The sequence below is a fragment of the Bicyclus anynana genome, chromosome 19 (genome assembly GCF_947172395.1).
Source record: "Bicyclus anynana chromosome 19, ilBicAnyn1.1, whole genome shotgun sequence".
NCBI lineage: Eukaryota > Metazoa > Arthropoda > Insecta > Lepidoptera > Nymphalidae > Bicyclus > Bicyclus anynana.
In genome coordinates, this window is record NC_069101.1 from 13445205 (window position 1) to 13458714 (window position 13510).

The 13510-nt window shown below is 35.2% G+C and overlaps 1 protein-coding gene and 1 long non-coding RNA gene across 2 annotated transcripts in view; one reads left to right on the forward strand and one right to left on the reverse strand.

Annotated features, from left to right (window-relative positions):
- LOC112054811 (sialin) overlaps window positions 1–13510 on the reverse strand; it is an 84243-nt gene that overhangs the window by 22906 nt on the left and 47827 nt on the right. Inside the window, exon 5 of the mRNA XM_052887468.1 lies at window positions 13068–13270. Within this exon, the coding sequence (XP_052743428.1) occupies window positions 13068–13270 (203 nt within the window). The remainder of the gene's footprint in view (window positions 1–13067; window positions 13271–13510) is intronic.
- On the forward strand, window positions 812–3030 carry LOC128199173 (uncharacterized). Its single transcript, XR_008251844.1, has 2 exons — window positions 812–1828; window positions 2631–3030. It is a non-coding gene; the product is annotated as an uncharacterized LOC128199173 (long non-coding RNA).

The window sequence follows — 13510 nt, forward strand, 5'->3', positions numbered from 1 at the left end:
ACCCATGAGATTGGGGGAACTCCCGTTCTGTTGTTTAACTAAAGCTTTATTAAAATTGCGGATAATATAATTGTTATCTGTTATAAGTGATTCATCAAATTACCATATTAATAGTTGGGAATTTCACACTCGAGCTATGTACTGAATTATTATTATTATAGTGAATGAGACAGATGTTGGAAGTACCTATTATTATCTATTGAAGATATTTCATATTCTTAGGTATCATCATATTATTAGGCAATAAAATTAACCTTCCAACATCCTAGACAAAATAATCTAAATCAGACAATTTTTTTTTTAACTGCTACCAATGCCAAACACCTGAAACTTGTCCAATAAATTAAATTGCCTTTATTTTGTCAGGAGTTTGATATTTGTTGAGTGCAAGGGTCTTTTTTTTGCATTTTTAGGGTTCCGTAGTCACGAATGTCCCATATAATTTCGTGACAACTGCGTAACCCGAACGATACAATGCGCGTGACTCCGCTCGTGCTTTTTTGGTTTGTTTTAATTAAATTTTTATAAAACTAAAGTGGTATAATATTCTTCATACCATTTAACTTTGGCTGAGCCAAGCGTTAACAATTTATAGTCACATCATAAAAAAGCCATTGTATCAAAGAAAAGATAATTTGAAATTAATGAAAACCCAATATATATTATATAACTTTCCAATGGCATCTTTTAAGAGGTCAAGGCAGGAAGGCGCGAATTACATTACAATGGACGCCTTTTCCTCGACGACACCCTAGACCTGATTCTTGAGGACATTTGTAACGTGTTGTCCTTAATGCCCTAAGGCTTTGCGAACCTTTTTTTCCTATTTGTCGAAAATAATTTAATAGATTTATCCAAACCAACGGTAATGGTAATCAGAAGTTTTCAATGTTTTCATACTGTTAATAACGCGTTAACGTAAACGCGAATTTATCACGAAATCTTAAAAACCGCTTGACATACAAAGATGAATTTTGGCAGTGAGGTCGTTTACAGTTAGTAGAGGACTACTAAGATAGCCGGAAACGAATGTATAAAATTTGGCAAAGACAGGGAGTTGTGGAAAAAGATGGAGGAGGCCTTTACCCTTTCAGGGTGTCCGAAATTAAAAAGAACATACTAACTATTATTACTAACATAATTTAAGAAAACTTGCTAACAAACTACTAACAACTTATGAAGTGTAATTTAGAAATGTAAAAATTGGAATAAACGGCTTATTTTTATTATTATTATTTATATTAAGAGGCTGGACTAAGAAGGTCTAAGGGCGGACGAAGTCGCGGGCATCCGCTAATTCCATATTAATTCGCGTTAACGTTAACGCGATAAAGTATAAAAACATTGAAAACATTGAAAACTAGGCACGCAGGTAACATACGGTGGAATTCATAGTCGTAGTAGGGGGCCCCTAAGGGGATTATTCAGCCGCTATGTGTCGAATTCAACCCCTACGCGTTTCATAGACAAAAGAAACCCCTCATTTGACAGGAGCTGGCGGCTGACTGCTGAATTACCGATATTTGTCAGCCAAACCATCCCCTGGCATTTTTTTTTGTTGTTAATCGTGATTTATTTATTAGAAAGTGGACGTTATAAGTGAAGTTATAAACAGCGAGTTATATCAGTGCCCAAGATATATATTCGCAATTGCGTAAACCCAGTATAATACTATGGCGATATGGAATGTACGAAAAATTCTCATATTAGGCATAATATGCCTCTGTTTGATGAAGAATGAACACAGAGGACCAAGAGAGGAATACCAATACCGCTAGTATTATACATTCTAGCAGCACTTCGATTCTATGAAACGGGATGTTATCAGGTACGTACCTTTGTTCATTATCAATATTTTTTTGTTGATGAAGACGCCGCGCGGTTTCACCCTGTGTGGTTCCCATTTCCGTAAGAATATGGGGATAAAATATAGCCTATAGAGCTCGGGAATAGTGTAGCTTCCCAACAGTGAAAGAATTTTTTAAATTGGTTTAGTAGTTCCAGAGCCTATTCAAAACATACAAACAAACAAATCTTTCCTGTTTCTATTATTAGTAAAGATAAATTAGGAGTAGATATAAAACCAATTAGCCCAGTGGGTATGACCCCTGCCTTTGATTATGATGGTGTAGGTTCCCAACAGTGATAGAATCTTTCAAATCAGTTCAGTAGTTACAGATCCTATTCAAAACAAACAAACAAATTTTTCCTGTTTATAATATTAGTATAGATAAATTAGGAGTAGTACAAAATCCATATAGCCCAGTTGATATGACCTCTGCCTTCTATTCGGAGGGTGTAGGTTCAAATGCTGTCTGAAACATGCACCTCCAAATCATTTCAGTTATGTGTATTTTATGAATTTAAATGTATATTACATGTCTCATACGGTTAAGGAAAAACATTGTCTCTACATGTGTGAAGTCTGCCAATTCACATTGGGCCAGCGTGGTGGACCTTATCCCTCTCATTCTGAGAGGAGACTCATGCTTAACATACTCATGATGAAGAATTTAATTAGTTTGTTTGTTTGTAATCTAACCTATATAAATGTTAGGTATACCTATCTAGTTTTGATTTAGGAAATATATAACCTACATGAATGTAACCAACATAATGTTTATTTTCAGACTGTATGTGCAGTCCATCAAGCATTCTATGAAATAACAGAAATGCCACAAGTCAAGCTGTATTGATGGCACGCATAGGTATACATATAAACAACCCTGGAGGACCCTATGCACAGATTTAAAGAAACCGGCTATCATGGCAGGGAATAGCAGTGATGAGCTCTGAGAATACTGTTTTACCAAGAATACTGAGAATACTTTGGTCCTTGAAAATCTGAGTTTTCAGATCACAGTAATTGGAAGACCCACATACCTTGAAAAGTCAGCAGCATTTAATATCCAGGTAGTAGGAGTGAGTGCAGTATGTTGTAAGGTGGTCACTCACTCTGAAGTCCATAACAATAGAAAATGTATACAAATCTTAATTGAATGAAATTTATTGATTCACATCTTTAATAAAGATAATTATTAAATGTTTACTTCTGCATTTTTCATTTAAGTCTGGCCCTATATAAAAAAAACAATAATAACAATATGTTATATGTAAATTATGTATTTATTGTTGTTATTAATTAAACTTTGTATCAAAAGGATATAGGTTTGATTTTAGAATTGCAATAAGTACTGTGTGGTTCATTATTATCAGCCCATTACCGGGCCAAGCCTACCTCCTAAATATATAATATTATTTGATCTAAAGCTTTGTGAAACACAATTTTACCACTATTCCTAAGGATAAGCTACACTTATATTTATTTACTGCACTTACTATAAATTGTAAGAAAATACAGCATAATAGTACCTACTTGTAATTATTTCAGGTTAATTATAGGTGGTTTTGAGTAAAATAAACAAATTTCCTCTTACAATATTTTTTTTATTTCAAGAAGGATTCCACATTACAAAAGTATAAAATATCAAACTACATAGTAAATAATATGCTTGGGATTTCTCTGCGTGATCGTATCACAAATGAGGAGATCCGCAGACAAACCAAAGTCACTGACATAGGTAGCACAGCGAGTCGTGAAGCTGAAGTGGCAATGGGCAGGCCACATAGTTCGAAGAGCCGATGAAACGCAGTGTTGGTCGAACCCCCACTAGGTGGACCGAGGGCATCAAGCGGGTTGCAGGGAGCCGCTGGACGCTGGCGGCTCGAGACCGTTGTGTTTGAAAGTCCATGCAAGACGGCTATGTCCAGCAGTGGACGTCCATCGGCTGATAATTTTGTATATGATCATGTTCGTCCACATAACTTCAATATTTTTCTAACAACTCCTTCTTGTGAGAAAGAAACTTTTTGATAAAATTGATCTATTGTACACTTGAACGAATTAAATTTTACTGCGATAAATAAAAACAAAAAGTAAATAAAAATATTAAAAACTCAATTATTTTGTAAAATGTCAAAGAATTAACAAAATACGTCTCTCTGTGGTTGTGTCACAGAATTTTCAAAGATCTAATGTAAAATCATAGACAACATTTGCTTGAAACTCCAGTCACCTAGGGGCTCTCCAATAGTTTGTTTATGAAATGCAATGAAGGATGATTCAATAGTCAGCCCCTGGGTGAATACTGAATATTGGTTTGTGGGGGATTGTTCACTTCACGACTATGAATTCCAGGGTTAAACCACCCGATGCTAAATTCCCGACGTCCAAGGTCAAATTGTAGCTTTAGTTTACATGCAGTGCTAACGCGTTGCCGGCCTTTGAAGGGTTTGTTTATCTGGTCCGTATGCAACTCCTATTGTGTACCTATGTTTTAAAAATTTTGAATGATTGTTGAATCTTAATCATCTTACTATACCATGGATATAGTCCAATGAGGCCTAACATGTTGCCAACTACGTCTCTCGTGAACAGAAAAAGACAAATATCAAATAGCGGCGCAACCGAAAATATCGCTATCTCTTCCATTGCATTATGACGAAAGAAATGGGACTAGGACTGCTCCGCGATTGGTCGATATTTTGTGTATTTTTCTTCACAACACGTTGGTCGCATGCTAGGCCTACACAGCCCAGGAAATTTTGAATTTTTAAATTCTGTTTTTCACAAATCCCGCGGTAAACATGGATTTTTGTCTGGGTTAAAAACTACAAGTAATACTTATAGAGGATATATGGACCATAGGAGTAGACACCGCAAGCTGCTCCAAGCTGGTTGGCGGTCGTTTTAGCCACACCAAACATGCGAGCGAAATGGTGCTATTAATGTATAATGTATCGTCATCATAATAATTATTATGTATCAGTAACAAAGGTCTCGCAGTTCAAGTGACTGCCGGTCTAACACAATATTTGCTAATAAGGTGACAGGCAATATTTGTACATGATTTATTTTCGAATCTATTTTGCCAAATATGCAATAGTAATCGTTTATTCAATTTTTTTGTTGGTAGAAGTCTTCGCTTGATAGTTTCTTACCCAAAGCTGCTGCGAAGAGCAGTTTAAGCTAAGTCCCTGTCACTATCAAACATCGGGACCAAAGCAATAATGGCAAGCGTCCATAGATCCGCATTGGACGCATCTCATCAAACGGATTTTAGTATTCTTTGTTTAGAATGTCATACAAGTGCGTCCACTGATCGCATTGAACGGACCTACCTACCGTTCTATATTCTTTATGTACTATTAAATTAAAAATCTGTTTAATGCGATGCGTCCGAGTTACGAGTTCCTCGAGTACGGGTGATATTAACATTCATTATTTATATTATTATAAAAAGAAGGTATCTGTACGAAGTTGTTACAATAGTGATGGTATAATTGGGGTATTGGGCGAGTTGAGTTCAGTTCTTTGTTAGGCAGCGTGAACACCGTCACGCTGCTAGTTACTCTCTTCTAGTCTAGTCTAGTCTAGCTCTTTGAGGCACGGTGTAAAACCACCATCTTACATCAGCGATTAACATAGGCTATATATTTTTATCCGTATTCCTCATAAAAATTTAAAATGTAACAAATAAATCTAGATATAATTCGCACTTTTTAACGAAGAAGCTGCATCTAGCATAATACAAATCCGTGTTTCTCAATTAGCACCAGAGTTCCTTGAGTCTACGGTTTACGAAATATTTAGTGACCGTAACCTATAACCTGATTGCGTACTTATTATGAAACAATAAAAGGCGTATATGCCAATCGTCATAATTGTAGATAACGTTATCAAAAAGTTGCCATTTTTGATAACGTTATCATTAAGTCTTATCGTCTTCCTTGTAGCATTTGATAATTTACCAATTCCTATTATCACAGTAAACTAGTTTTTTATTAATTATTGTCTAGATGATTAAATAATTAACAAATTGATTTATGCGTTAGGTGATCCAAGAGCTGGCCTTTATTTTTCCCAAAGGATAAGTCTTGTCATTCAGAGGGGTAACAGCGCCAGCGTATTTGGTACTTTGCCTAAGGGTGAACAATTAGGTGTGTATTTCCTATAATTATTTGATTTATATGAAATTTAGATTTTTTTTTAATTTAAATTTATATATTTATTATTTATTTTTTCTTTTATTTTTTTTTAATTTTTTTCTTAAAAAAATATGGATGGACGATTTGCGGTATCTAGCTAAATATAAGTCCGCACATTAAGCACCCATCACTCTACTGCAAATCGTGCTGATGGGCTATAAACTCTTAACTACATATTACGATACAATAAGAGGCGTTGCCGCGTCGTCACATAGATAACGTTATCAAAGTATGTCTGTTACGTGTTATCAGCTTATCAATTTTACGAGTATATTGCGATTCACATTAAATGACGCATAAACATGATGTATGTCGGAGGTGCTCCGTTAAACGGGACCGTTCAGAAAATTTTCCTCTACGACCCGTCTGGAGTCTACTTTGGAAGTAAACATGAATTATGTCTGTCTGTGATAAGCATGTCTTTATCATTATTAGCTTATTTAATTGCAATTAAGGCCAGGCCTCCTTACAGCAGAGGGGTTATTGAGCTTAGACCCATCAAGCTGTTAAAATACGGGTTAGCGGACTTAGCTATTTGATTTTTGTAATGAACACTATCAGTGTGCCTAGTGGGAGTTTTCAATGTTTTCATACTGTTACTATCGCGTTAATGTAAACGTGAATTTATATGGAATTGAAACAGTTGTGCAGTAGTGCCACTAGATAGCGCTGTTTCAATTTCTTGGAAATTCGCGTTTACGTTAACGTGATCGTCACAGTATCAAACTGCCACTAGGCTCTCAGATGGTTATATCGGAAACGATGACATAACATAGGCGTCCTAATATACGTATTGTACGTATCGGACGCGTCGCATCATACGGATTTTTAATTTTACGGTACATAAAATCCATTTGATGCGATCCATACGATGCGGATCAGTGGACGCACTTGTTGTATTTCTATACAAATACTACAAACCACTTGTTACACACCTACCAGTGCTCTTTAAGGCACGACGCACCACTGTCTTCCTAAATCCAGGCTGAGAATTTTTACTAAAAATTTCATAGCCCAACCCAAGACTTGAACTATGGACCTCGTGATTCGAAGTCACATACGCTAACTATCCACTGGACACATTGACGCAGTTGCTGTAAATTAGAAAATGAACAATATATCATGTCTTTTAGGTACGCATTTAAAATAGCCATGCCATATACTATATACAAGTATCAATATATATGTATAACCCACTAGCAGATGGCCTGCGGTTTTACCTGCGTATTTCCCGTTCCCATTAAAATTAGGCGATAAAACAAAGTTCATGTTACTATCTATTCCATTAAGCTCTGCAACTACACACCTAATACAGAAACCTACAAAATACATATCAATAATACTAAGTCTATAATTTCTATTAGTTTAATCTGTAAAAACCACAGTTATAAAACAAACCACACACATATAGGTCGTCAAAACGTATGACAGATCCATCAACCAATAATATTCGCCATAATATACCTTGTGGCAAGTGTTGAAATTGTAATATACGACCGCAGTATGACCATTGACCTCAATACTACGCATGTGGGAGCCAATCAGGGTTGCCACACCACCGATAAATTAAAAAAAAACTATAATAATCAAAAATTCTTTATAAAAAATCAAGTTTTATAAACTAAGTGCTAAGTGACAGTTTAATACTGTGACGATCGCATAAACGTAAACGCGAATTTCTAAGGAATTGAAACAGCGCCATCTAGTAGCACTACTTCACAACTCTTTCAATTCCATATAAATTCGTGTTTATGTATACGCGATCGTCACAGAATGAAAACATTGAAAACTCCCACTAGGCACTCTGATATGTACCTAGTACCAGTTTGCCAAGACGCTTGAGTCAAAATTGGTTTATCATACTTACTTAGTTTAGGAGTTACTATCAAACATCCAACTCCATCAATAATCATTACATTATCTGTAAGTTTATAGACTTTAAGTAAAATCGAATAAGTTTTTTTTTTTGTATAAATTACCTACTAATCTGTCAATCAGGACTCATTTGTTTTTCCAATACCATTAGTCAACGGAACAGTCCAGCCATTGCACATTACCTACCTAAAACAGAATATATATCTTCACAGAGCACTCTAAGAACACATCCTTAGCCATATGCCTGGTAATTTCACCGACAACACTGTTTGGTTCAGAAACAGCTTCTACTTGACGGCTGACTGCTTGTATTGTTGAGTTGTTTGTGACCGCGTCACATGTAAGGCAACCTTATGCTAGCCACTCACGACCAAGTTTATCGTCAATTCTGTAGCGCGGTTATGGTACATCAAAATATCTTTATTAGTAAGGTTTGAACAAGTACGGTATACTGTCTGTTTGTGGCTGGCGTTTATTAAATATCGTTATGCAGTAATATTAAATCTTTGAGTGCTAACCCTGTAGTCACTATGTATATATTTGTACGTATAGCTCGGCGCCGGCGCACTTCGCGAAGGCGATTTGTTTCGCAAACTCGAGAAACACAGCATCCCACGCAAGATACGAGATCTGCGTCACTCGACCCACCTACTTGTTCGCCATTTGCTTTGCATGCAAGCGGATTTAAAAATGTTCTCCATCGGAAGAGTTCTCTAAACCTGTAGAGCTATTCTTCGAAACTTTCGTTTTTATAAATCGACAGTTAGTTTTGAATACGTCTTAATTATTTAATTTAGTATTCAAACAAATTGGCCTTAACTAATCTAAATTATATGTATAGGTAATAATAATTAGCTGATTGATTTATTATTATAATGATACATATATTTAACCGGTATAAATTGCTTATGTGTTCCAATCGATACCGGTTATATATAAACAAAATGGAACCTAAAACAGGTCGCTACAACCGCTATTTAAAAGTCAAAGACTTCTTATCTATACAGAGCTATTGGACGATCAATTCGAAACGAAAACTGTGTCACATATTTTAATTCGCGCTACTTGGGCGAACTAATGAAAGCTCACTTTAGCTCACATACTCTATATACTCTACAGAATCTACAGGACAGATTTTTTTTGCGGTTTTGAAAGCTTAGTTTGGGAAAGGGGATCTATCTAAACTTCGTTTTTTTAGAATTGCAAAATTTTGTAAACAAATATGGCCGTATTCATCACTGACATTAGTTGTGACGTCATCCTAGGGATGGGCCGTTGATGAACTATATCGAGAATTAACTACTACTAATCGAATTTTATATCAATTGTATAAAAATCACTTTACTTAAAAACTCACTTCTAAGTTGGCAACACTAATCACACAGTCAAAATACGCGCGATATTAACTATCTACCTCTTTCTGTTGCATATTAATTAATATCTATCAAATAACATTTTTTTCACTTGTATCTGTTTGTTATAAATTAAAAGAGTACTAAAAAATTTAGGCAGTACTTGTTAACGCATTATCTTTTTTTAACATATAAGTACGTAACTAACTAAACAGCGCTATGAAAAAAATACTTTATTCAAATTACTCAATTACAATATCGATACTGAACGGAATACATTCGATATTTACAATCGGTAAATCGTTCATTTTTAATCTGTGGTGACAATTTTACTTGGCACAACCTTAGAGAGACGAAACGTCAAATTAACATTTAAATGTAATCTGTGTGCATAATTTCGTGTTTAATTTCGTTTATTTCTAAAAATTTTGATTAAACCCTGTGTAAATTAAAAAAATGTTACGTTTGTATGATTCTCCATAGGTGGATTGTAAAGAACAAAGTGTTTGTGCGTGTTTTAATAGTTTGATGGTTCTGAAAACTGTTATGAAAGTTTGGCATCGACAAAAGGGTTTGTTTATTTACCAAATAGCGCAATTCAATCTGGACATGGTATATCTATACTAATCTAATACTATAATATTACGACGACCACAGAGGGTTAAAAAATATGGAATAGGTGTTTTTTCGATATTTTTTTCACTGCCCACATCTCTACGCGCGCAGCAGGCAATGCTATAAATCTACTTGACTGTCTGTGGCCGGCGTTAGGGGAGAGGACTTTCGACGCGTGCGAATTAGCAAGCGTCTACAAGTGTAACAATAATGTATTTTAGACATTTGTGATTTAACGATGCGATATTAATACGTCGATACATTATTTCCAGCGATTGCCGACCCCCAACATACCGACCGCAACCTACGCAAGCCCAAAACAAAAATAACACCAAGGAGTCAACTGATCACATTTCTGAGAACCGGACAACCCGCGCATAGCAACCGTTGCGCAAGGTTAATCCGCGCGGTCAAACAGCGTCGACCAATCGCGTGGCGGCATTCTCGTGACGTAAGCGACCACGCCTGCGCGCGCCTCCGCCGCCATATTGCAGTGCGCGCAACCGTATCCGTTCGCACGATAACAATTGAATAAACTATTCACGAATTAGGGTTGCCAATGCCATGTATTTGTAAAACTTTTTTTTTTGACTGCGAATTGGTTGTAGAATCCATAAAGGAAATGTACAACATTCCCTTTGTGGAGTCTACAACCGTCACCGGAGTTGATTTTAAAACAAAATTATACTTTGTCATGTAAATGAACGCTCAGGGCATTTTTTATAATTGCAACATTTTTGTATATTTACAAAAGGATAAAGGGCTTAATTTAGGCAAGATAGACGTATTATTAAAAAAGCCCTGATTTTAACACTAGCAAGAACCTTGCTTTTCATAATATAAATTTTGGAGGCATTATCTTTTAGGTATTATGACTAAATTATACACTCGCTGCTCTTGTTTTTTTTATTTATAAAAAAATATTAGTAAAAAATTCAGTTACAAAAACAAGCGACCATCGGGTCCAGAGTAAAGACTATAGAATCTCCTCACAATACGTGTATCAGGGAGAAATCCATTTCATTGTTCCAACTGCCAAGCGAAATCTTTTGAAGGTGTTCGTCGAAATTTTTTTGTTGACTGTAATATTACTATTATTATGTTTTTAAAGTAGGCAACCCTAGTGCCATCTGACGTCGGAAATTGCTTGATAACAAAACCATTAACAATGGAACGTAATCCCCGGTCAAGGCGAACACACATACTACTCATTTAGTCTTTTTGCGTCTGAAGACATCTAATTGATAATACATATTTTGTGCAGTTACGTCACCAACACATCTCTATCCATCAATAACAATAACTATATTACATGTTTACTTAATAGCTTTTTTTGGTTTTCTTTTTTAGGATTTAATTATTCTATGGGTATAAAAACGCATTACAAATTGCCTTCAAAGCTTACGTCACCCTCAGACGTTTGATCACTTGTATATGCGTATAGGTAAAATTAAACATATTTATTATTATAACTTTATACAAGCTTAACTATGTATAAATTAGAAATGTCAATATAATTTGTGTAATTTTAATTTGCATGCCAGAAATTGTCGGAGTCGCTTACGTAAGTACTTATTATTATTATGTATTCAAATAATGAATTTTTAATAATAATTACTACACGCAATAAGCCACATTTATTGTCATTACTATTACGTAAGAGAATTGAGGAAAATTATAAGCCTTTTCAAATCAATTCATAAACAGGATAAACTATACTGAAATCAAAGTAGTCAATTTACCTATCTTTCCTAAAAACATTTTTAAAAAGTAGCCTAAAACCATTGAAGGTCAAAACCTAAAACAACGGCATGTACCTGATTAAAAATTTTGTGGGAGCCAAAGTTTAACCAAATATTCTGCGTGAATATATTATCTGTCTTATCGATATAGGAAAATTCATTATTTCATAATTCAGGCACATACCTTATACCCGGAACTCTAAGAAATAGCCAAGGTCACAATTCATTTCAATCTAATTAAGCGCTTTAGGAAATGTGAATGTGACAAAAAATCTTAGATTTGAACATTCTAATGCCTGTCACTAAATACCAAATTTTTATGGACAAACAAGTAGGTACAACCTTTCAATTCAGATTCAGAATATTGTGCTCGAGCCATTTTAATCGTACTTTTGGAGCTATATTAAGTTTGCTTTACTTGTTTTGTTTTGCTTTTGGAAAAATGACTTTGTGGAAAAACAAGTTACTACGATATTGTTAAAAATCAAAATTCATCTGAATTCTGATGAAGACAATCGGTTTTGTACTTTAGAAACCTTTCGGAATTGGACGTCTAAACTTGAGGTAAAATGGTAAACTCCCGTTAGAAATAGTAAAATAGCAAGACTATGGGAGGACTAAAAATAATATAATTGAACAAACAAAATTTATCTACGTCAATAATGCATATATTTAAAGTTACACTTATGTAAATAAGAAATTAATTTCGAGACAGTCACGTGAAAGATAGTAGCAAAAACAGAGAAGTACGTCATAATGCCCTTGAAAATTAAAGAAATATAAAATAATATGGCTGTTTAAATTAAAAATTGGCTTTTAATATAAGATTACCTGTACAATTGACTCAGTGTTAAGGTAGCTTACAACGTAAGAAGATTTTATTAAAATGACACAATCTACCCGTACATAATGTTTCCTGGGTGCAAGAAAATCCATGTTATATATCAAGGACAACAAATTTAGTAAACCTTCTTTCTTATAAATAAATGAATTATTATTATTATTAAACGTCAGTGCTTCTATAGAGACGCATACAAGCCGTACGTTTCAAGGTCCAATGAGTTTATCATTAAATTCAGAACCTTTCTAAATTATACTCCAGTATCCACTTATCATAATTTTGAACTGTATTTTAAACTAATTTGAGTTATTGTCTTACTTGGACCCTTTGGACTAGTATTGTTTAAAGTAGAAGCTAAATGTTTCTACTTTTCTTTAAGGCCAGTAGGAAGTGGGTCTCTTCTCAGAGAACTATGATTCGTACGCTGTAGCTCGGTACGAGTGACAGTTGCCGTATGACGTTAATAATATGTACTAATAACGTGAATCGCGGCAAACTGTCAAGAGTAAAATGAACTGTCACCCGTACCTTGCTACACTCACGAGCTATAATAGTTTATTCAGAAGAATTAATAGTATAGTTAACATAACGTACCCATCATGTTAGACATGAATTTCGATCTGTCCATCGGTGGGATCCACTTGGACGCCATTGGTAGGATGGCGGGCCATGTGGCTCCGAGGAAGAAGCCGAGGGCTACTCGCAGGGCCACTATCCATCCGAAGCCGGCAGCAGCGGCCCAGGGAGACAGCAGAGTGAGGACACTGGCCAAGAGAGTGCTGTAGCCGAACACCCGTCTGTTAAATAAAATAATATTGAATAATATATATGTAAAAACCTTTGATAATCAATCTATGACTCTACTTATGACCTTTAGAAATAATGTAAAAAAAGTAATACCAATTCACTTATATTAATTTACTAGCTGCCGCCGCGCGGTTTCACCCGCGTGGTTCCCGTTCCCGTAGGAATACAGGGATAATATATAGCCTATAGCCTTCCTCGATAAATGGGCTATCTAACGCTGAAAGAATTTT